The sequence below is a fragment of the Onychomys torridus genome, chromosome 1 (assembly GCF_903995425.1).
Source record: "Onychomys torridus chromosome 1, mOncTor1.1, whole genome shotgun sequence".
NCBI lineage: Eukaryota > Metazoa > Chordata > Mammalia > Rodentia > Cricetidae > Onychomys > Onychomys torridus.
Window position 1 is genome coordinate 29,022,370 of NC_050443.1, and position 23,560 is coordinate 29,045,929.

Genomic DNA, 23,560 nt, shown 5'->3' on the forward strand with positions numbered 1-23,560 from the left:
GCTACTGCAATCCACACCAGTGTCCCGGCAGTGCCTACCGAATTCTCCCACACCCCAGCTTGTGATATGTTAGGATTAGCCCTCTCCACATGCTGTTTCCTGTCCCAAGACAGCCGTTCAGAGGAGTTAGGGGTTATATATATGGAGGTATTTTAACAGTACCTGCTACTTAGAAAGTTTTTGCTCAGTGACTTTTAAAACATTAGGAAGATACTGGGCTCAGCCCCTCAGTGATTACCAAGCATGCAATGAAGCCCCAAGCTCAACCCCCATTGCTATATAAAGTGAACATAATGGCACCTGACTGTAATCCCAGCACTTAGGAGGCTGAGGATCAGAGGTTCAAGGTCAGTGCATGATGGCTCAGTGGGAAAGGTGCTTGCTGCTAAGCCTAATGCCCTGATCCCCCCAGAACTACATGGTAGGGGAGAATCAGTTCCCACAAGCTGGCTTCTAGCATCCCTACTCCCCCTACATGCATATACACAAATAAGTAAATGCACACATAAATAAACAAACAGTAGATGAAGTTCAAGATGGCACACATCCTTGATCCCAGCACTCAGGAGACAGAGGCAGGTGGATTTCTGTGAGTTTGAGGACAGTCTGATCTACAGAGTGAGTTCTAGGAGCCAGGGCTACACAGAGAGGGTCTGCATCAAACACATACCCAGAGAGAGAGAGAGAGAGAGAGAGAGAGAGAGAGAGAGAGAGAGAGAGATTCAGCCATGTAGCAACTTCCAGACCTCTTGAGAGTGCATGAGACCCTGGATGAGTCAATAAAGTGTGGGGCGTTTACCCACCAACCCCACAGCTCCCCAGAGTTTTCTTGAGCTTGAGCAGCAGGAAATATTAGATAGAAGGATTTATAGTGTGGATTTAAACAGATAGAAAATACAGGGTAGCCTCGAGAGGGCCTGGAACCTTTTCCAACGGGCCCTGACTGTCTCTGCCCCAGGGTATTTATAGGGATGCCAAAGGGTGGAGCAAAAGACCTCCCCCCCCCCCCCCACCCCCAGCACAGACAAGTGCAGACCATCTCAGACCCCTGCACTCAGGCCTGTGGTCCTAATCATCCTCTATGTGGACCTGCTGGGTAAAGCCATGAGGAACCTGAAAATGGGCTCCCACAAGAAATAAATATTTTTAAAGACTTATTTATTTCTATGTATTTGTGTGAGTCTTTTGTCTACAAGTTTGTATGGAAACCACATTTGGGCTGATGCCAGCAGAGCCCAGTAAAGGGTATGGGTCACCTGGAACTGGACTTACAGATGGTTAGGAGCCACAGTGTAGGTGCTGGGAACTGAACCCAGGTCCAATAAATTTTTTCTTTAAATTCAACATCATTCTTTACTGCATAGTGAGTTTGACAATAGCCTGCGCTTCATGAGCCCCTAGCTCATAACACACAAAACCCCAAACCATGTTTTCATGGTGCCCACCCTGTTCTAGGCCCCAATTTAAAAACTAAGTAAGTAAGTTAGTAAGTAAATAAATAAATTTTTAAAAGCACGTGGCCGAATTCCAGGTTTCTCTTCCTGGACTGGATAACGCTCCCTTTCTAACCCCACTGCCCAGTAGGTGGCAGTCATACACCAAATGCTGACGCAGTGAGTCCTGCTCTGCCGACAGATGGCTTGGGGAGGGAGTACCTATTTCTAACTCTCCCAAAGGCCTTATGAGCTAGCAGAGGCGCCTCATACAATATCCATGTCAATACAGGTCTTGTATATTAAATAGACACACATATGTGTAAAAAGGGAGTCCCTCTGATAGTGTGTGCTGCATACCACACCATGGTGCATCAGAGAAATTGGTTAGCATCATTGTCCTATAGCAGTCACATCTTTATTAAACCCAGAGGAGGCAGGCACACATTCCCCACTAAAGCCGGGAGGAGAAAATAACTCACAACCACACATGATTTAATAGAGTTTACATTCTAAGCCAGGTGTTGGGGCACACGCCTTTGATCCCAGCACTCAGGAGGCAGAGGCAGGCAGATCTCTGTGAGCTCAAAGTCAGCCTGGTCTACATAGCAAGTTCCAGGCCAGCCCAGGCTACATAATGAGACCCTGTATCTAATTAGTTAATTTTACATTCTAATGGCAATGTCTGGTGTGTGTGTGTACACCACAGTTACATGGGAAAGTGGGAGGAATCAGTTTTCTCCTTCCCTGACGTGGGTCCTGGGTGTGGATATTGAAGTCATCAGCTTGGCAGCAAGTCCCTTTTCTGGCTGAGCCGCCTCACCAGCCCTGTTTATGAAGTTTTTTTGTTTTTTCTTATTTTTCGAGACAGGGTTTCTTTGTGTAGTCCTGGCTGTCCTGGAACTCACTCTGTAAACCAGGCTGGCCTCAAACTCACAGAGATCCGCCTGCCTCGCCTCCTGAGCGCTGGGATCAAGAGGCTGGCTAGTTTTATGTCAACTTGACACAAGCTGGAGTCATCTGAGAGGAGGGGGCCCCAACTGAGAAAACACCTCCACAAGATCAAGTTGTAAGCAAGCCTGTAGAGAATTTTCTTGGTCAATGATTGATGGGGGAGGACCCAGTCCATTGTGGGTGGTATCATCCCTGGGCTGGAGGTCCTGGGTTCCATAGGAAAACAGACTGAGCGAGCCATGAGAAGCAAGCCAGTAAGCAGCACCCCTCCATGGCCTCTGCATCAGCTCCTGCCTCCGGTTCCTGCTCTGCTTGAGTTCCTGTCCTGACTTCCTTCAGTGATGAACAGGGACCTGGAAGTGTAAGCCAAATAAACCCTTTGCTCCCCAAAATGGTTTGGTCATGCATGGTGTTTCATCATAGCAACAGTGACCCTAACTAGGAACTCACCATGTAGAGACCCACCTGCCCTCCTGGACCACGTGAAGAGATTGGCTCATCCGACAGCTGCCAGCACTCAGCTGAGTTATCACCTCTGTGACTGAGTCAGTACTGGCTTCCAGCATAAGCTTCCAGCTGGCTTTGGCCATATGAGTGACCAAAGCAAGATGCTTCCAGCTGAGCCCAGTCCAGACTGCAAAGCCACAGGTAACTGTGAGGTAAGTGTTTAACGCCCCATGCTGGGTTGCACTGGCCTTAAAATGCACTGATGTAATGCAGTAGTTACTTTCCTTCTGTGACCTGTGAGAAACATCTTAAGGGACATATTTGGCTCACGGTTTCAGAGAATTTGGTCCACAGACCCACTGTGAGTGGCACTAGAAACTAGTGTTGTCAAGGCACTAGAAACATATGGCAGAAAAGCTTCTTCATGACTATCAGGGAGCTGGGAAAGAGGTAATAGGAAGAGGCCAGGGAAGGGACATGTCTCCAATGACATAGTTTGTCCAACTAGATTCCACCTGACCTTTGACCATTTCCCAGTAATGCCATTATATCAGGACTCTATCAAAGAGGGTGTCCATTCATTCTCTCAGAGCTCTGACCACCTCATCTCTGGAAACACCCTCCCAGACATACCCAGAGTTGTGCTTCCTTTTCTAATCCAGTCAAGGTGACAGAAGGGACCCTTGCATATATATGTCTTGGTTTGTGGTCTGTGAGAGTCCATAAGCAAGAGGCCTCTGGTGGGTCAAGGGGCTTTCTGGAGTGGAGACTCTGTATCTCAGTGGAGTAGACAGACCAATGACTCCAGGGCAGATCTGAGAAGCAGGCTTGGTGGAGGTCCTGTCTTGGTTTGAGTTTCTCTGGAAGCAGATGCTGAGAATGCCTGAAGGCATTTAACAGGGAGAGAACACCGGTGAGGAGGCTGGAACAGCCTCAGCTAGGGGAGGCCAGGAAAGAGAGGCTGTGGTACCAAGTGCTACAGGAGCCAGAGCATCATTCTGTTGAGGGATTCAGGGAGCCTGAGCAAACTGCTCGTCAGAGTTTAAATGTATCAGGGAACTGTGGGACCTGGGGCATTTTACATATCACCTCCTGGTTGTCATTAGTTTAGGTTGTTAGGTTAGAGTAGGAAGTGGGCATGATATCCCGGAAACTGATTTCCTTCCTTCCTTAGTGCTTAGCTCCAGTTAAACCTGGTCCTTTACTTTTAATTTGGCTTGATCTGGCTTTTGCATGGGTGGAAAAGGCTACAGCTGGGGATTCAAAAATACTTATCTGGTCCTGAAACCTGGGAGTAGCTACCAGGGTTCTAGTCCGACCAGCAGGGCCCGAGAATCGGGCTATTGCTTTTCTAACAAGACCCCACTGTCTGTGAATGGTAGCCATGCTTGAAAGCCCTAGCAGCATCAACTGAACTCACCTGGGAGACCCTCAAGATCACCCTGTTTCAGCCAGTCACGGTACACTCACCCACCGTCTCCCAGACTTCTGAGTCTTCTCTCTCCCCTTGGGCCCTCATGGGTCCAGGTCTTTCTTTCACTGTTTCTAGAAAGCCCCCAAATTACCTTGGCCTCCTGCCCTGCCCTGAACCCTACAGCGTTCCTTCCTGTGCCTTCCTCCTCTGTAACCCCTCTCACTCCTGCCCAGAGGCTGTGGAGGCCTTATGCTCACCCCAGCCTGGTCTCCTAGACCAACCCCTCACAAACCCCCAATCACCCTCTCTGTTGACGGAAGCTCCCTTACAGACAGATCAGGGAAATGCAGGCGGTGTACGTGGTGGTCACTTCCACTAAAACAGTTGAAATGACCCACCTACCAACTGGGACTGTTCCATCGGAGGCTCCGCTCAGCCCCCTCCTCCCTCTCCAAACCCCGCCCCTCAGAAAGCCCGCCAAGCAGCAGCTCCTCCCCCAGAGCTGCTCAAGACCACGCCTACCGGGTATGTAAGCTCTGGTCCATAGACCTGCCATGGGATTTTCCCTTTTCCTTCCCCGAGATCACCCAGGAGTGCTTTGCTCCGATTAAACCTGGTCCTTTACTTTTAATTTGGCTTGATTTGGCTTATTGCGTCAGTGGAGAAACCTACAACTTGGGGATCAAAGATTCTTCTTCCTCCCTTCCTCCCTCCCTCCCTTCCTTCCCTCTCTCTTTCTCTCCCTTCCTTTTAATTTTAAAATTAAAAAAATTGAGATAAGTTTTATATATATATATCCCAGACTTGACTCAAACTTGAATGGTGAAATTACATGAGTGTGACATCAGCCCAAAATTTTTGTTTGGTTGGCTTTTGGCTAGGGCTAGAGATGGAACACAGTGTTTTTAGACAAAGTCTGATTGTGTATTTTTGACTGTCCTAGAACCTGCTAGGTAGACCAGGGTGGCCTTGAACTCAGAAATCTGCCGGCCTTTGCCTCCTGAATGCTGGGTCTAAAGGCTTGTGCCACCATGCCTGCCAATAGAGGGCAGTATTCTGCTAATGAGGCATGTCCTAGCCCCTCCCTGGTGGGTTCTAGGCAAGTGCTGTACCATGTTAGTGGATTACCACAGTCCCAATGCCTCACTGGGGGATTCTAGGCAAGGACACTACTGCTGAGCCACACTCCCAGCCTGATAAGCTTTCTAGCTTTGAAATCTTCTCACATCTTTTGTTGTTGTTTTGAGACAGGGTCTCACTATGTAGCTCTGGCTGTCCTGGATCTCGCTTCTGTAGATCAGACTGGCCTCGAACTCGGAGGCCTGCCTGCCACTGACTCCCGTGTGCTGGGATCAAAGGTGTGCGTCACCACACCCAGCTTGTCTTCTCAATATTTTACGCAGGAGTTGGGCACCAGATGCCTGCAAATGTCAGCAGCAGGCAGGCTATCTAAAAACCAGAATCTAATGTCTGCATCAGATCTGATGGCGTCTCAATCCTGACTCCCCAGCCTTTCTATCACCCAAACGTGGCCCTTCAATGGGTCACCACCACCACCTTCCTGCACCAATGCCCTCCACTTGGAATGACATCACACAGCCTGAGGCCAAATGGAGTTTAATTGGGAGCTCCAGTGACACACAGATCAAGGGGAACAATTCCGCGGGAATGCTGGGGTCTGGGACATTGAGTTCTAAATGACAGTGCAGTCAGAACTCAGGACACAACAATCTCAGAGGGCCTTTCTGACATCCTGGGGAGGAGTACTTATGAGATGGTATTGGGTGGGATGCCTCAAATCCCAAGGAGGCTCCATTGGAGTTTCTGGGAGTGTAAGACTGAGTCTAGGGAGGTGATCACTGCTGATCCAAGTAGGAGAAAGTTAAAGATTTCTAGGGTGTTTCACAGAAACAGTCAAGTGGGCTCGATTTCACAGAAATCATCTAGATAGCCCCTTGTAGAGGGAGGAGGTATCACATGACCCCAAATATTGGGGACTGCTCACCTCCCCCAGTGCCAGTTTGGGGTTTTAATGTAAGACCCTAATGGCAGGAAATTCCACACATATTATCACGAATCTGCGACATGAGCATACGCTGACTGTCCCACGGGACGGTGGGGACTGGAAAATCAGTCCAGGTTCTGGGTTTCAGTCCTGAGAGGACAAGCCTGGGGTGCCGCTCGGCTCCTCTTCAACAGCTGCCGGAGCTAGGGACAAATGAGGTAGCGTGAGAGATGGGGAGCTTTCGAAGGCTGGGGGCCTTGGCTGGGGTTACTGACAAGGGAGAAAGTGAGTGGGGTCACTCGGGTTGGAGGGTCGCAGGTCTAGTCAAGACAGGGGTTGAGGTCATGTGTGGTGGTCCGTGCCTGTCATCCCGCCACTTTGGGTGGCGAAGGCAGGAGAATTGGGAGTCAGGGGCCATCCTGGCTATATACTGGAACCCATGTGAGGTTTGGGGTGAACCTGTGTTCAGACTCGGGTAGACACCCAGAAACCAGAAAGGTTTTGCTAGGCAGGGTTCCCATCTTGGGGTCAGCACTGTTTGGGAGTCAAAGGTCAGAAGCAAGGGTCAGAAATTACAACTAAGGCTAGGAGCCAGGGTTGGGGACAGTTATCAGAGGTCTCACTGGGGGCTGAGGGCCACAGGACGAAAAAGGGAGTCAGAAGGAGGTGTCATATTGAAGAAAGGGTCAGACACTAAGGTCAAAGGTCACTGGTTTGTTGTTGTTGTTTTGTTTTCTTTCTGAGACAGGGTCTAACTATGTAGGGCAAGGCTAGCTGAAATTCTCACTCTTCCTGCCTTAGTCTTTCAAGAGTTGGGATTATCAGAGGGTTGCACTCAGCAGAGGTCACTCTGAAGCCAAGAGTGGACAGGGACCAAGGACACCTTCTGAGACTAGATGTCATCCTCTGAATCAGTGTTGGTGCAGTTGAGGGACCCCCGATTAGCTCAGAAGTCAGGTCAGTGCTTACCCCCTCAGGGCCCGGGCCAGGTCGCAGCAAATGAACAGGCTGCTCATTCTCCAGGTTGCGCAGCGTTGGGTCTGCTCCAGCTGCCAGCAGATGCCTCACAATGGCCTCCTGGGGCGGCCCAGGGGGCAGGGCAGCCGCCATATGGAGGGCTGTGTTCCCATGGGCCTGTAACCACAAAGGAAGGACTGATGGGGACCCAGATCCAAGTGCCTGGGTCTTCTAAACTGAACTTCTGGATCCTGCCACATCCACAGTTCACATGTCACCCTTCATAGCCACACCCCACCCACCCGACTACAGAATACACACTCCTTTCACACCCTGCACATTGTCCCCTGCACACCCACAGTTCACAGGACCCCAATGCTCACCTACCCCTTGCAACTGTATCTCAAACCACCCCAAATCTCTGCCTGTGTCCTACCTTCATATTGACAAAGGCCCGCAGGTCCCCTCTCGGCAGCCCCAGTAGCAGCTGAACCAGGGTAGGGTTGGCAGCCTGGACAGCCAAGTGCAGAATGGTCTTGTTGCTCTTGATCTCCTAGGAGGAGAAGAACAGTAGAAGTCAGGCCAGCCTTCCATCCACAGCCCCCTCTCCCAAGACACCTGGCAGCCACCAGGAGTGCCTTGCACAGATGTTGTGTTGTGTGCTATGTAAGAGGACAAGGCTAAGGGAGGCCATTTGTAACATATGCGTCATAGAACTACACATTCAATATGACAATCTTCCAGTTTAAGTGTCTCCAGAAAAAGAAGATGCTTTTCCCAGTCCCTCAAGGAGCTTTCTGGGCTAGGAGTTGTCCTGGTCACCTGGTGTCCTCTTGCACACACTAAAATGCACCCTGTCTCATATGGACTGGACTGTATGGTAAGTACTGGAGCTGGGAGGCGTTAACCACAGACACATCTATGTTTGACACTGGGCTTCACAGTTGGGGGCAGCAGCTCTCCATCTTCTGTGGTTAGTACATTGTGCACACTAATAAACGTACCTGGGGTCAGAGAACACAACAGCCACTAGGTTAGACTTATAGGCCGGACAGTGGTGGCCCACATGCCTTTAACCCTAGCATTCCAGAGGCAGAGATCAGAGGACGCGGAACTAGAGGCTTTTAAGCAGTTCAGCTAAGACCCTTCCAGTTGAAGACTCAGAAGCTTTCAGTCTGAAGATTCGTGGAAACAGAATCAACTGAGAAGTTGTCGAGGTGAAGTTGGCTGTGGCTTGTTCTATTCCTCTGATCTTTCAGCGTTCACCCCAATATCTGACTCCAGGTTTTTATTAATAAGACCATTGATTAATTCATCTACAACCTTCCCAAAGCTGGGACCCTTTAATATGGTTCCTCATGTTGTGGTGACCCCCAACCATCTAATTATTTCATTGCTACTTCATAACTGTAATTTTGCTGTTGTTAGGAATTGTAACATAAATATCTGACATGCAGAATATCTGATATATGATCTGCAAGGGGATCATGGCCCATGGGTTGAGAACTGCTGTTTTAGAGGGGGAAAAGTTTTCTAAAACGAAACTTTACTACATGCTTTCAAGGAGCCTTAGGGTCTCCAGCTTTTATGCCCTCTACTGGGGGGTTCTAGGCAGGGGCTGTACCACTGAGCCACACTCCAGCCCCTCACTGGGGGATTCTAGGCAGAGACTCTACCACTGAGCCACACCCCAGCCCCTCACTGGGGGATTCTAGGCAGGGGCTCTACCACTGAGCCACACCCCAGCCCCTCACTGGGGGATTCTAGGCAGGGGCTCTACCACTGAGCCACACCCCAGCCCCTCACTGGGGATTCTAGGCAGGGGCTCTACCACTGAGCCACACTCCAGCCCCTCACTGGGGGAATTCTAGGCAGGGGCTCTACCACTGAGCCACACTCCAGCCCCTCACTGGGGGAATTCTAGGCAGGGGCTCTACCACTGAGCCACACCCCAGCCCCTCACTGGGGGATTCTAGGCAGGGGCTCTACCACTGTAATAAGCATGCAGAGGCTCTGGGTTCCACTCTCAGCAACCAAAAGAAAAAAGAAAGAAAGAAGGGAAAAAAGGACGAATAGGTATGGAAATAATTACATGTATCTGCTCCAAGACAGCACAGGAGTAGGACTGACTGCTACTGATGCAGTTTATCAGCTCAGCACTTGGGAGGTTGAGGCAGGAGATACTGAGTTTGTGGTCAGTTGGGCTACATAAAGAGACTGTGCCTTAAGTAATAACAATAAAATAAATACTAATATAGGTTTGTGAAGAGCTTGCCCAGCCTTGTAACTTGGGTTACATCCTCAGCACCAGCAAAAACTGACAACCGAAAGAAAAGCGGGTGAGAGGACGGGAGGACGGGAGTCACTGTGGTTGCTGATCACCAACGTCATGCTGGCACACAGGGCCCATTATGATAGTCTTTGCAATTAATCCATGCTCAAATTTGTTTCTGGAAGACGTTTACTAAATATGGGCCAAAGGGATAGTAGGCTGGGCAGTAGCTACAGTATATCTTCCATCCTATGCTCAAAACTCTTGAACTAAAAAAACAAATGTTTAAAATGAAATGATATGGAATTCTCTCAGCTTGCCTATGAAGGCATCACTATCACAGGACAAGAGGGTTAAATATGTAATTAGGAGCCAAGTTCTAGGGTCAGATCCCTGACCCCTTGGTCTAATTCCCTTTCCAACACAAAAGCTATGGGACTTCTGAACCCTTGGGCCTCAGATTTCTCATCAGTAAAATACAGGAAATAAGAGTACATGCCTAGAGGGGTGGAGGTGGGGAGCTGATCTAAGTCACTCCATGCTCGATAAATCTAGATCAATAATATACACATGGACAACCAGGCCTCAGAGAAGTGGAGGAACATACTCAGGGTTACACAGGTAGCTGAGGCAGTGCCAGCATTTGTTAGGCCCCTGGACATCCAGGTGGTCCTTGCACACACTTTGCAATGGGCATGCCCGTCCCCCACCACCCGCCACCCAAGCTCACCTGGCTGGTGTGACTGGCACCCATTTGCAGCAACATCTGCACACAAGTCAGTCTGTCTCGGGCTTGGGGACTCATTATCCTCGGACAGACGCTAGATGTGGGCGTAGCAGCATTGAGAGCCAGGATGGCTGTGTGGAGGGGGGTAAGGCCTGTGGAATGGAACAGTGAGGAACCTGTACCTGGACATCCACCCTGACCAGCCAGCCTGCCTGCCCGCCACACTATCCCTGGGCCATGACCAGCTCACCTTCGAAGTCTCTGGCTTCCAGGTCCACTTGAATGCCTGATTTAAACACAGCCTAGAAGGAGAAGAGGAAGAGAGCTGTGGAAGGGTCTCCCTAAACCTGGTCCTTGAAACCATCCCAGACACCCTGGGTCTGCCGGCTGGCCATACCGAAAGGACTCCTGGGAGCCCGTATGTGGCAGCCACATGCAAGACGGAACGGCCTTGATGGTCGGTAGCATTAGCCTCTGCTCCCAGGCTCAGTAGGTCTTCCACAATCAGTGGCTGGTTGGCGGCAGCTGCCACCAGGAGAGGAGTCTGTAAGTCACAACAGAATCAGCCTGGACTCCCAGAGTCCTCTCTTCTGAAAATCAGGTGCCCTCTTCCCCAGGTGCAGAAGTCCGGACTCCTGGCCCTCACCTTGCCTTTATGCTCACGAATATCCAGCTGTCGGTACATCTGTAATACCTCTGCTACAGCATACGCTGCCCAGCGCAGCCCCCGAGCCGCAAACAGGTGTAAGAGCCTGAGGATGGGTAGGGGTGGGGGCAGCAATGAGAGGAGCCCCATCCCAGGTAAGCCAGGAGTCTGTAGATCATCCTGTCCCTCTGTACTTACGTGTCTCCTTCCTCATCCTGGGCCAGTAGCTGTTGCGGCCCTAAAGCCAACACGTGAGCTCGGGCTGTCTCCAGGGAGGGTACAGTGGACGGAGGCAACTGTGGAGATCCTGAGGGGAGGCTAGAGACTCTCCAGGATCCTACCTGTGACAGGGAATGTTCTGTATACAGCCGGGTATCCAGAGAGTCCTGAGGGGTACGGAGAGGGGGTGGGAAGAGTCAGTCAGCTGAGAATTCTCATCACACATAGCACACAGCCCCCCGGTGTGTCTCAAATAGGTGAGACCAGGAGCTGACTTTGAACCCTGGGACTTCAGTTTTGCCATAAGGAAAAAGGGGTTTTGGTTTTCTGCTTGCTTTTGTCTTTTGAGAGAGGATCTCACTGTGGAGCCCGGGCTAGCCTTCAACTTGAAGCAGTTCTGTCCCAGCAGTCTGAGTGCTGGGATTATGAGCATGTACAATTACACCTAGCTTGTTTTTGTTTCTGTTCTGCTGTACAGCCTAGACTGGCTTCTAACTCACAACTAGCTGGCTCAAAATGGCAATCCTCTTGCCTCTGCCTTCCAGGTGCTGAGACCACAGGTATAAGCCAGTACACCTAGTGGGGGATGGGATCTTAAACCAGTCCGTGATGTCATAGAATATTGTATGGATGTAACTGAGATTCTCACGGAGAACCCATGGCCTCTTGCATTCTAGGGAAGAGCTTGACCTCGAAGCAATACTCCAAGTGCTCTTTGTTTTTCACCTTTATTTGAAGATGAGGTCTTACTAACGTGCTCAGGGCAACCTTGAACTCATTCTGTAGCCCAGGCAGGTCTTGCAATCCTGCCTCTGCCTCCCAAGTAGTTGGAATGACAGGCTTATATCACTAGGCTCAGCACAACTGAGAATTTTTTAGGGGCCCTTAAACATATGTCCTCATGTATAATTTACCTCCATCCCCAGGGGAAATGGGCCTGAGCGCCCTGGGTCTGATGGTGGGTAGAAATCAGGAGTTAGGAAGCTTTCAGCAGCAGAGTATGGGCAACAGCCATCTGTATAAGTAGCATGGGTGCTGGGGTCCCAGTCTGGAAAGCCTGAAGGGGGAGCCAGGTTGCCAGGTCCTGAATCCACGGTCTCTTGGAAGGTGGGGAAGTGGGTGTGGCCTGAAAGGAAGAGGATGTGCAGGGACCAGCCTGTTATTAGAGACTGGGGACACAGCCAGGGATAGTGAACCTGGAGGGCTGGGACTGGAGAAACTGAGGAATCCTCCAATTCCTCCAATCCTGGAAATCAACAAGTTGGTCTGAAGCTACTGGGACCTGGATTCCTGGGATCACAGAACTCTGGGTCCTTTAAAGACTATATGCAAACTGCTGGGCTACAGAAAACCAATGTGAAATCTCAGGAGTTCCTGTTGTGTTTTCTTTTTGGAGACCAAGTGTCTTAGATAGCTCTAGATGGCCTAGAACTCACACACAATGGCACTCATTCCCGCTCAATTTCTGGAGTGCTGGGAACAGGCATGTGCAACTTATGAAAGGCTGACCATCAAAATCTCCCCTGTGTCTCAACAACAATGAAGGCTGAACTGCTGGTCCCCAAGGTTCTAAGAGCTGGAATAACTACGTGTCGAAGAGAAGCTGGGGCTGGGAACTAACTTACTCTTACCTGCTTCTGCCTCGTTCACAGATGGGTTCAGTGGCTGGGCCAGGGGAGGGGAGAAGTGGCCCTACAGTGTAAAGAAAATGAAAACATGAGTGAATTTATGTATCTGGAAGATTCGGGTCTGTTGCCCACTGTAGACCACCAGAGTTAGGACTACAACTCCCATATCCCGGAGCGCACATGGCTGCGTGTGTGGTCCTATACTGGACTTCCCGAGACCTACCGGAACCCCACCAGCCTCAGGCTGCTGCTGACGGCGCCTCTGTTCTTCCAGGAGCTTCTTCACGGTCTGTGTTGGGCAGTGGCTGCGCTCAGTCCGACTCACTGTGTGGGGGAAGGCAGAAGGAAGTCATCAGGAATGTTTAAGTCACCCAAATGTACCCTCAGCGGCAGCAGTGGGCAGCGAGGAGTGGATGTGGGCGCCCTCCTTTTTCTCCCGCGCGGAAAATCTGGCACATTGATGCCGCCGGAGAACTACAAAGCCAATAGAAGCCGCTGAGTGCAGGGCCCGCCTCCGTCATTTCCTTCCTTTTACTCCACGCTTTTCCTCTGCCCCAACTTTCCACCAGCGTAGTGGAAACTGAGGAAGTGGGGAGGCTAGCACTCCTCCGAAGCATCTGTTTCCTCCACACCCCACTCCTCTGAAGCATCGCCACATCCGTAAAAAATCCCAACCTAGGCTCCCGAGGCTCGGAGGGGAGAGTTGAGGGGTCTGCTAATCTCTACTTCCTGAAAAAGCATATACAGGCTCCTAATGTCTGTTTTAAACTCGCAGTGCCGGCACACTCCCGCAATCTCAGCACCCGCGAGGTGGGGACAGGAGGATCACGTGCTCAAGTCCAGTCTCATCTACATACTAAGTTAGAGGACAGCCTGGGCTACCCGGGACCCTGTCTCAAAACAACGAATTATTTCTCTGTTCTAGAATCTGACATGTGGGGCTTGGGGCGTGGCTCAATGGATGGTAGAGGGGGGCCTACCGTCCTCAGCACTGAAAAAAGGTGGGCTGCTACTCTGGGGACCACCACCCTTGTCCTATCCTCTCTGCCAGGGTCTACAAAATCAGTAGCCACTAGCTCCTCGGGAATCCAGAGATCTGGACTCGCAAAGCTCCTGCCCCCACCTCCGCAGACTTGGGAGTTGCAGGGACCCACCATCCTGCCCATGCATGCCATAGATGCGGCATCCTCTCATCCAGAACCCAAGAGTCCGGATCCTTAGTCTCCTTCTCTGGGACCTGGAAGTCCGGTTCCCAAGACCCAAGACCAGAAAATCCCCCAGCTCAGGTTTCCGGGCTTAAACTACAGCGCAAGAAAGGTTAAGCAAGCCGGGGATTGACTCGGAAACCTTCGAGGCGGGACGCCACGTGCTGACGTCACCGCGCTCACGCAAGGGAATCTTCCATCTCCCAGTTCCGCTCCGGACTCGCGCTGCAGGTGTCCGGCTCGGAGGCGGGGCGCGCAGCGAAGCGCTGCGCCCGTGGAATCCCCGCGCGCGGGGAATTCCTGTCCCGCCCGGGGTCCCTGCACCGGTGGTGCTCTGGGAAATCCCAGGGCGGGGCAGGTCCCGGCCCGAGAGGTCAACGCCGGACCTTTGGGACCCAAATTTGCAACCCATAACGCTGCAACACCCTCCTAGGGGGAAAGAGTAGGGGTCCCTTTGTCCTCTTACAGGATCCCAGGTCAGGCCTCCCAACCCTTGCACCCTACCCTCCCTCTTAATCTCCAACACGCCGAAGACTCAGAAGTCCAGAATCCCATCCGCTTCTCTTCAGCCAGCTCCCTTAAACGTTGAGGACATCCCTACTTTCCGGGCTTAATGCTCCTGTCAACCCTCAAGCGCTCAGAAAGTCGCATGCCTAGCTTTACCCCATCCTTACCTCTAGGATTCTTGGGTGCAGATTGCGGCCCCCCAGGGCCGCGACCTCGGCGCTGCGCCAGCCTCGCTGCTTCCCCCGCGGAGCCGCCGCCGGGTCCCCGATCTAAGGCCAGGATCCCCGCGAGTTTTTAAATTGGGGTTTTGACCACGCCCATTCAAAGAGGACCCCGCCCACAGTCCTGGGAGTCCCCGGTTTAGCACTAGAGCAAACTTAGTCTCTGAATGGGAGGGGCTGACCTTGAAGGGTCGGATCACCTTGTCTCCACCGAAGGAGGGTGCTAGGGGTCCTGCCTCCAGGAAGAAGGGGACACTGGGTGCCTGGAATTCTGAGTCTCTGGTCTAGGGAATGCTGGAGGCCTTGACTTGGCTGTGCATAGGCAGAGCAGTTCTATTGGGTCCTGGGGGAGAGTCTGGACCCCATGGCCTCCTGGGGAAGACCTTAGGTAAGGGTGACTGAAATCTCTCCCTCTTTCCACGTGGCCTTTCCCTTCTTTAGAGTCAGCTTCATTTATAATTCCCTCCCCCTTTGGTTTCAGTTTTGATTTCTGTGTGTGTGTATGAGAGAGAGGAGAGAGAGAGAGAGAGAGAGAGAGAGAGAGAGAGAGAGAGAGAGAGAGAGAGAGAGAGAGAGAGAGAGAGAGAGAGAGAAAGACAGAGAGAGACAGAGAGAGAGAGACAGACAGACAGAGACAGACAGATAGAGACAGAGAGACAGAGAGAGACAGAGAGAAAGACAGACGTGGGTTCCTGTAGCCCAGGCTGGCCTAGATCTCGTAACTAAGGATGATCTTGAACTCTGCCTGCTGCTCTTGCTCTCTCCCGAATGTCAGATTACAGGTGTGGGCTACTACATCCAACTACCAATATTTACTTTTTTGTTTTGTTTTCAGACAGGGTCTCATTATGTAGCTCTAGCTGTCATAGCACTCACTATGTAGACCAGGCTAGCCTTGAACTCAAAGAGATCCACCTGCTTCTGTCTCCCAAGTGCTAAGACTTAAAGGTGTGAGCCACTATGTCCGGTTCTAATATTTGCTATAAAAGAATGCTGGGTGTGAGCTCCCCTGGAGGCCACAGAACACATGCTCTTCAGCCTGCTGTGGAAACACTGCCTTTTTGTATGGATTCTAGGGCCCAGGTCAAGTACCTTCATCTGCTGAGCCATCTCCCTAGCTCTCACTTTGTTTTTGAGGCCTGCAGGGAATTCCTATATAGCCGTGGCTAGCCTGGGATGCTATGGCAGGGATAACCCTGAACTCAGCCACCTTCCTCCCTTGGCCTCCCTAAGGCTAGAATTACAGACTTGGGCTATCATGCCCGCTCACTTACTATCACTTTAAAAACTGTTAGCATAGAGGAGAGACACTTTGCTGGGTGCTTGGGATAGAGAGGTGTGACCCCAACAGGATTTCCCAGCCCCCAGGAGGGACTGACTTCTCAGTTCCCACTTGGTGATCTTCCTTGGCACTTATCTGCAGGACCAAATTTCTCTCCTGCTTTCAACACTCTGGCTGGTGTCGGGTCTCTCCCTCCCCGGCTTCTCCCTCAGCTTCCCTAGCTGGGTGCTAGTTCCCTTTCCATCTGGCAGTGTGTGTGTGAGTGTGTGTGTGTGTGTGTGTGTGTGTGTGTGTGTGTGTGTGCTTCTTTAGTGAGTTCATCCAGTCTTGCGGTTGGTTTTAAATGCCACCTTTTAGCCATCAGCCCTCTCAGATTTACATGTCAGGACCAGACGTCCCTGAAACCCAGCTGTGGACATTCACATCTCCAGAGAGCCCTGTCAGGATCTCCAACTCAGTGTGCCCAAACGTAGGCAGCCCTCTCTCCCTCCTTCACCAGCTCTTCCAGACACACTCTCTTGTCAATCCAATTCTCCATCTTTCTAATCTCCCTCAGGCCAGAAGCTACAGTCACCCCTGGTCCCCTTTATAACACACACCCTCTCCAGCCCCAAATGTTGTTGGCTTTACTTCCAAAATATTTCCAGAATCTCCCTGGTGCCCACACCATGGTCCACCTGCCACTCCCACCTGGATTATGACAGAAGCTTCTCTGGGCACTGACTCCCCTAAATTTGTTCCCCAGAATATGTCTTAAAGACACACTTGCACCCACACACAGGAAGTGTGTCGCATAGTCACCAGCAGAGTGACATCCGTTCTAGCTTCCTCCCTTCTCTACTGTTCTCAGGACCTCTCAGGACCACAGTCTGGCCAGATCCCTTCAGGCCTCAGCCCACCATGACCCCTCCAGGCCACCTCTTGTTCCTGCTTCTGCTCCCAGGTGAAGCTAGCACTTGGGGTTTGAGGGGACAGAAAGGCTGCAATCTGCTATCAGGGGTGCGGAGGACAAGCCCTCTCCCCGTGCCCTTTTCTTTCTTGAGAGCCACTGCATCTCAAGGTCTGGGTCCTGGGGGGTGGGGCTGGGGCGGGATTGTGGAGCTGTGAGCTCTTCTGGATGCTAGGTCACTTCTGTTTCCCTTTTCTGGTCACTATCTGTGTTCCCGGAAGCTCCCTTTCTCATTTACCTCTCCAGTGTGGAGCTTAGGTCTCAAGCACCCCACCCGCCCTGAGCCCGTGTTGGGGACCACTCCCCGACCCCTATCCACTTTCTGTCTTTCCACAGTGGCTGCGAGTCAGACGCCAGCAGGTGAGGGATAACCTTCAGCAGCTGCCTCCAATCCCGAAGTCTGGCCCACAGCCTCCCTGGCATTTCCTTATTCCCGGCTCTTTCTGGTCCATCAGACTCTTTACCACCCAATTGGAGTGGGAATGGAGACTCTCCTTAATAGATTCCTGGTGTGCCCAGGGCACAGCCCTCGGGGTTCTGTGACTCCCCAGCCTCTCTGAGCTCCCCCCTCTCATTTCACTCCCTAATCCCCCGAAATCTGGGATCTACCCACTCTCGGGCATCTGGGGGCGGGGAGGCGGGCTCCCTGTGGGCAAAGAGAACTGTCTCAGCTGCCTGCTTGTCTGGGCTCTAACCCCCAGGTTCCTGCTCAGGATGTGGGCCTCTGTCCCTGCCACTCCTGGCAGGCCTGGTGGCTGCAGATGCGGTCTTGTCTCTCATAATCGTGGGGGTGGTGTTTGTATGTATGCGCCCACACAGCAGGCCTGCCCAAGGTGAGCAAACACTGGGGCGGGGCCTGGAGAGTGGGTAGCAGTCCCTAGGGAAGAAGGGGGTCCCACAAAGGCGGTCCCCGGGGAAGCCCTGGAGGAGGTGCTTGGGAAACCCTGGGGGAGGTATCTGGGGAACCCCTGAGGAAGCCCCTGAGGCAGGGGGTCTCCCAGGAAGGTGATGTGGGTGGTCATGCTTCATGCTCTCTCAACCCCACCCACCAGAAGATGGTAGAGTCTACATCAACATGCCTGGCCGAAGCTGACCTTTGCAACTTCTGACTCTCCCATCCTGGATCACGTGAGAGCGCCTGGGAACACACTCCTTCTGGACTGGAATGGAATAAAGCAATTCAGATGCCTCTAGTCTTGTTCTTCCCAAAGTCTGACTTCTAACCAGGTAGCTGTTTGCCGATTTAAGAGCATTATTGGGGCCCCACTGTTACCCAGTGCCTCATAAGTAGCATAACTCAGTCATGTTTTTTGCGCCATCATTTATTTGTGGACAGAAGTGGGGAGAGGTCAGACTTCTCAGGGAGAGCACTCTGTGGATCTGTACCCCAGCGAGGGCATGTTTAGTAGGCATCAGGAATGGCTGGATCCAGGCGTCAGGTTGCTGGTCGGCTAGTGTGGGCTCATCGGTAATACTGCCTCTGTGTGTTGAGGTCACTGTAGACGTCTGGTCTCTGACCCTGAAGCTCCTAAAAGGACAGAGGCCATCATTGGGGGGGGGGAGCCCCAGCAAGCAAAAGAAATCTAACCTCCTAATGACCTACAAGGTCCCTGGAAGCTTCTTCAAACTTAAAATCGTGAAGGAGATCTGGATTTTATTCAAGTGTACGCAGTTCCCTCCATTCTCTGCCTGGACATTATGTCCCAACCTCAAGGCCTTTACACTTGCAATTCCCTCTGCCTGGAAAGCCAACTCCCTGGATTGTCAACCTCCTCCTCACCCTTTACAGCTTGGATATTTCTCAGCTTTAGTTTCTTTCCCAACCCCACCATTATCACATTGGCTAGTTTTATTGTCCCCATAATATCACCTCAAAATGATTTTGTTAATTTGCTTCGGATCAGTCTCTCCAATTAGGATGCTTGTGCTGACCCATGTGGGTCTCAACCAAGCCACTAAATAAATAAATAAATAAATCAGGCTGATGCTTGGCCCTAAAGTTTCCTGGCTCTCAGGGACTGGACAGCATCTTTAGTGTTCTGGGCCTCAAGTGGTCAAACTTGAGGTTTGTTTGTTTGTTTGTTTGTTTTTCTGACACACGATTTCTCTGTGTAGTCCTGGCTGTCCTGAAACTCTCTCTGTAGACCAAGTTGGTCTCAAATTCACAGACATCTGCCTGGCTCTGCCTCCCAAGGGATGGGATTAAAGGCGTGCGCCACCACTGCTGGGCCTCAAACTGGAGAATCTTACACTTTGCAAAGAAAACTTGTCTTCAGAGGGAGGCCAATGGGTAAAACTGGCTGTAGGTGGTGAGGCGACTTCCAGAGAAGGAGGAGTGAGGAGGCACTGGTCTATGGCTCCAGGGGCTCTTCGAAAGCCTGTGCCAGAGACCAATCTGGGTGTGCGTTTCTCCAGAGAAAGAGTTTTGTAACCCCTCACTCCTATCCCAAAGGTTAGGGCCGAGTCCTGAGGCTGGTGAGATGGCTTAGCGGGGTAAGCATCTGCTTCGAAGCTTGACAACCCGTTAGAGTTCTGGCACCCACAGGTGGAAGGAGAGCACTGACTCCTACATGTTGGCCTCCACATGGCTGCCAAAGCATATGCACCCAACCCCCACCCATATACACTTGTAAATAAATAATAAAACAAGTGCAATTTAAAAAATAAGACCTGGCCGGGCAGTGGTGGCACATGCCTTTAATCCCAGCACTCGGGAGGCAGAGCCAGCAGATCTCTGTGAGTTCGAGGCCAGCCTGGACTACCAAGTGAGTTCCAGGAAAGGCACAAAGCTACACAGAGAAACCCTGTCTCGAAAAACCAAAAATAAATAAATAAATAAATAAATAAATAAATAAATAAATAAATAAATAAAAATAAGACCTGAAGTCTTCCTGTGGCTTGCCTGCATGTATGCATACACAAACACACACACATAATAGAGTCTTCACAGAGAGGGAGTAGACATTATGGTTTTTAGGAATGAGTTTAATGACTGCTTACCCTGTCTCTAGCTTACATACATAACTTTGACTTACTTTCATTTGAATTAATTCTGCTATTTATCTATCTATCTATCTATCTATCTATTTATTTATTTATTTATTAGGTTGAATCCAGGGCCTTGTGCATGCTAGACAAGTGTAGTCTGAGCCGCATTCCCATTCCATTCCACTTTTAATTTATTTTTCTTTTTAAAAGACAAGACAGGGTTTCATCCTGTAGCCCTCACTGGTCTGGAACTCTCTAGGCAAATCAGGCTGGCCTCAAACCCATGAGGATCCCCCTGCTTCTGCTTCCTCAATGTTGACAAATTAAGGCATATACCACCATGCCTGGCTCTGTTTTGTATGTTTGAGATACTGCATACACACACACACACACACACACACACACACACACACACACACACATGCTAGACTGACTTTGAACTCACAGTCCTCCTGCCTAGCTTCTGAAATCCTGAGACAGCATGCTAATCATTATTAATGTGTATTTTGGTGCTGGGTATTAAATGAAGGGCTTTGCAAATGCCAGCCCCTTGCTGTACCACACCATGCTCAACCCTTTTTTTTGAGACAGGGTCTCTTTCTGTAGTCCAAGCTAACTCACTAAATCATTTTGCCTCCCAACTTATCACTTTGTACATTTCGTGTGGGGTTTTCTAAGCGGTCTGGCTTTGGTCAGCTCTTCAAAGGAATGCTCACATCCCACTTCTGCAATGCCGTAACACTGATGGAGCTCCTCTCTTTAGAGACACCACACTAAGTCTATTCCCTGCCTCACCAAGGGCTTCTCCCAATCTGACCGAAGGCCAGGCTTCCCCCAAATCAAAGCAAGGCTAACAAAGACCCTCTGTTTGCATCCCACACATCTGAGGATGAGCATAAAGATCACGATTAATCATTGAACCTGTCGGACAGATGCATCCTTTGTTTTCAAGATTGGGAGTGTGGCTGGGGGAGACCCTAAGGTGCTAGAAAGGTTTTTGGTGTGTGTGTGTGTGTGTGTGTGTGTGTGTGTGTGTGTGTGTGTGTGTGTCAGGGCGAGGAGCAGACAGCACTGAAGGTATTCTTACCTGATAAGGTGACTCTGTCTCTGCAATGCGCTGTTTCCGGGTCCCTGGAGAGGGACAGAGAGTGACATAGGTGTAAAGGTGGACTAAACTGTGAATCGGGACTATTTTGTTATTGTTGGGTTTTTTAATTTGTATTGCTTTGTTTGGTTGATTGGTTGATTTTTTGAGACAGGGTTTCCCTGTATATCCCTGGCTATCCTGGAACTTGCCCTGTAGCCCAGGCTGGCCTCAACTCAGAGATGGCCTGCTTCTGCCCCCCAAGTGCTGGGATTAAAGGTGTGCACCACCACCGCCTGGCCCTGTTTGGGTGTTTTAAAACCAGCCCTTCTGAGCAACTTGAGAGATGGTTCAGCAGTTTAGAGCAGGTACCGCTTTTGCAGAGGACCCAAGTTCCACTCTCAGCACCCACATTATAACTCTAGTTCCAGGGCATCTGGCGCCACTTTCTGGCCTTGGAAGACATAACACTATTAAAATTAAACAATTAAAGTATAAAAAAATAAGTAAGAGAGAAAAAGGCCACCAGCCTTCTGTCCTGAAGGTGTAACTCAGTTGTTAGGGAGTGCTTGTAGTCCACATAGGAGACCCTGTCTGGGTCAGCGTTAAGGGAAGAAACAAAAACCAGAATAACAAACCAATTCTTCCGTCCCCAGCCCTTTAGGTAGCTATGACTTTGAAACGTCCCTTCCTCCTCCCAATCCCCTCTTCCAACAGGCCAGCTCCTGAGTGCCCCACTCACCCTCCCCAGCCCCTCGGCCTCGAGGGATCAGGCGTCCCAGAGAGTATACAGCCAGGGCGATGAGCAACGTCAGCACCAAGTCACCCAGCACGATCCCAGCCAGCACACCCGGGCTCACCGGAGAGCAGTTGCAATCTGGGAAATTGTCACAGGAGGATGAGGAGGGCGACATAGGTTGACAGTCAGGGACCGGGTGTTAGCAGAGAGAGGGTTAGAAGGAAAGGATAACATGAGGAGTCTTTGGGGAGAAGGGTGAAAGACTGGGGTGTCATGGCTTACCACTCTGGGCCTGGACGGGACTTAATCCTAAAGAGGAAAAAAATAGGTAAGCTGAGAGAGGCGGAGGCAGGGGAATCAGAAGACTGAGGTTATCCTCAGCTACACAGCAAGTTTGAAGCTAGCCTGGGCTATATCAGATTCTATATCCAAAAGGAAGATGGAAACTGAGGCCCAGCCAGCCAGTGATGTAGAGGCTGGAGAACTCTGGAGAAGGTAGGTCTCATGGCCCCAGGGGCTGGTACAGAGGCGACTGGCCAGTGTGTCCGGTTTAGATCTCCCTCCCACTGCTTCCACCAGGTCCTAAACTGTGAGGCCTCCAGCTCAGGCAGAGACCCAGAGGCCCGAGAAGAACCTTCTTCCGCCCAGCCCTACCCTTCGGCTGTCCTGTCCCCCCCTGCTCTCCTGGCCCTGAGCTGAGCTGAAGACACAGGAGACAGCTGCAGAAGCCCCCAACTCACCTCCCACAGCCAGGAGGACAGGAAGGAACAGAAGGTGCCAGGAGGGCCCCAGGGCCCCCATGGTGGTCAGACGTGCACTGGACACCACAGTCCAGCGGCTGGTGGGATGTGGTGTGACGTCCAACCAAGTGAAGGAGGAAGTCCGAGGTGGGTGGTGGCAGCAGGAGGAGGGGACAGCAGCGGGGAGGAGGGACAGACAGACGTGACAGCAGAAAGAATGCAGCCAAGGGACTGTGCCATACATAGTTCTCATGGGCTGGACGAGAAGGACCAGGGAAACTCACAGCAAGTCTTGATCTTCGTCTCCAGACAGAAGGCAGGTACAGCAGGAGGGACAAGAGGTGACAAGAATTGAAAGCAGTTCAACCTCTTCTGGCTGGGCAGCCTTGAAGAAGTCACTTGGCCTCTCTGGGCCTCAATTGTTTTCGTCCACAAGATTGAGAGTAAAACTGTACTTTTTTGCGGGATCATTTGCCGGCTGATGTCCCTAGAGCAGGTCCGACACTTGTCTGTCTCGTAAGCATCAGCTCCATCTGTTATTTGATAATCAAACCCTTGTCATGGTCGCAGGCTATCATTAAGAGTCATGGGCAGGAGCACTCATAACAGAACTCCCAAATGTCACCTGTCTCCCCAATTTTCATCTGAGGTAGATGCCTTTCCCCGTTTTACAAAGAGGTAAAGACTGCAGCCCACAACCACACAGCAAAGACAGATATGGAAACCAGGAACCAAAGATGGCTGTTTCACTGGTAGAGGGGAAAGAGGAAAGGCAGAGAGAGAACATCAGCAAAGCAAAGAGGGGAGGATTCCTGTCACAGATGAGCCCACCACAGAGACAGAACTGGGTCTTGAGGTGAGGCAGCTGGTGGCCATGTGGTGACCACTGGGCCTGGCGGGCTGTGCTGCTAGGAGGAAGCAGCTGGGAGCCAGTGAAGAGGGGAGCTCGTGGGGGGAAGAGGCAGGGACTATTTTAGTCCCTAGCGGGAGCCTAAGCTGGAACTGGTGAAGGAGGAACCTGAGGTTGGAGCCCTTGGGCATGAGCCAGATGCAGGAAGCCCCTCCCACAAACTCATGCCACACTCTGTGGGCACCCAGGGTGCAGGAGAAAGAGGAAGCTGGATGGTGGTCATGGGACAGATG

The 23,560-nt window shown here is 51.2% G+C and overlaps 4 protein-coding genes across 5 annotated transcripts in view; 2 read left to right on the plus strand and 2 right to left on the minus strand.

Annotated features, from left to right (window-relative positions):
• Positions 1-4,523, plus strand: part of Kirrel2 (kirre like nephrin family adhesion molecule 2) — a 9,874-nt gene extending 5,351 nt beyond the window's left edge. Inside the window, exon 12 of the mRNA XM_036202213.1 lies at positions 4,384-4,523. Coding sequence (XP_036058106.1) covers positions 4,384-4,523 — 140 coding nt within the window. The remainder of the gene's footprint in view (positions 1-4,383) is intronic.
• A 1,326-nt stretch (positions 4,524-5,849) lies between these two features.
• On the minus strand, positions 5,850-13,998 carry Nfkbid (NFKB inhibitor delta). Its single transcript, XM_036181476.1, has 12 exons — positions 13,857-13,998; positions 12,926-13,026; positions 12,706-12,766; positions 11,989-12,200; positions 11,054-11,241; positions 10,856-10,961; positions 10,607-10,753; positions 10,460-10,511; positions 10,213-10,361; positions 7,647-7,763; positions 7,223-7,387; positions 5,850-6,456 (listed from the first exon to the last, which is right to left on the minus strand). Exons 1-12 carry the CDS (start codon positions 13,894-13,896, stop codon positions 6,379-6,381), a joined length of 1,416 nt encoding a protein of 471 aa, XP_036037369.1. The 5' UTR covers positions 13,897-13,998; the 3' UTR covers positions 5,850-6,378.
• A 990-nt stretch (positions 13,999-14,988) lies between these two features.
• On the plus strand, positions 14,989-18,045 carry Hcst (hematopoietic cell signal transducer). Of its 2 annotated transcripts, none has more exons than XM_036187883.1 (5): positions 14,989-15,023; positions 16,768-16,860; positions 17,203-17,226; positions 17,568-17,699; positions 17,919-18,045. In XM_036187883.1, exons 2-5 carry the CDS (start codon positions 16,818-16,820, stop codon positions 17,957-17,959), a joined length of 240 nt encoding a protein of 79 aa, XP_036043776.1. In that variant the 5' UTR covers positions 14,989-15,023; positions 16,768-16,817; the 3' UTR covers positions 17,960-18,045. The 2 variants fall into 2 exon arrangements, with proteins under 2 accessions (XP_036043776.1, XP_036043863.1); XM_036187970.1 differs by having other exon boundaries at positions 17,922-18,045.
• Positions 18,046-18,170: 125 nt separating this feature from the next.
• On the minus strand, positions 18,171-22,540 carry LOC118583196 (transmembrane immune signaling adaptor TYROBP). Its single transcript, XM_036186636.1, has 5 exons — positions 22,418-22,540; positions 21,960-21,986; positions 21,681-21,815; positions 20,942-20,985; positions 18,171-18,394 (listed from the first exon to the last, which is right to left on the minus strand). The coding sequence occupies exons 1-5, from the start codon at positions 22,476-22,478 to the stop codon at positions 18,329-18,331; spliced, it is 333 nt and encodes a 110-aa protein (XP_036042529.1). The 5' UTR covers positions 22,479-22,540; the 3' UTR covers positions 18,171-18,328.
• Between the last annotated feature and the right edge of the window lie 1,020 nt (positions 22,541-23,560).

Bases quoted from the DNA above. Each gene is read 5' to 3' on its own strand.
- Nfkbid (XM_036181476.1), bottom strand. From the start codon at position 13,896: ATGAGAGGATGCCGCATCTATGGCATGCATGGGCAGGATG. The intron at 12,767-12,925 runs GTAGGTCTCGGG...TTTACACTGTAG, and splicing joins CTGAGGCTGGTGGGGTTCCG to GGCCACTTCTCCCCTCCCCT. The intron at 10,962-11,053 runs GTAAGTACAGAG...ACCCATCCTCAG, and splicing joins CAGGATGAGGAAGGAGACAC to GCTCTTACACCTGTTTGCGG.
- Hcst (XM_036187883.1), top strand. From the start codon at position 16,818: ATGACCCCTCCAGGCCACCTCTTGTTCCTGCTTCTGCTCCCAG. The intron at 16,861-17,202 runs GTGAAGCTAGCA...GTCTTTCCACAG, and splicing joins GTTCCTGCTTCTGCTCCCAG to TGGCTGCGAGTCAGACGCCA. The intron at 17,700-17,918 runs GTGAGCAAACAC...CCCACCCACCAG, and splicing joins ACACAGCAGGCCTGCCCAAG to AAGATGGTAGAGTCTACATC.
- LOC118583196 (XM_036186636.1), bottom strand. From the start codon at position 22,478: ATGGGGGCCCTGGGGCCCTCCTGGCACCTTCTGTTCCTTCCTGTCCTC. The intron at 21,816-21,959 runs GTAAGCCATGAC...ACAATTTCCCAG, and splicing joins TCCCGTCCAGGCCCAGAGTG to ATTGCAACTGCTCTCCGGTG. The intron at 18,395-20,941 runs GTAAGAATACCT...CTGTCCTTTTAG, and splicing joins AGACAGAGTCACCTTATCAG to GAGCTTCAGGGTCAGAGACC.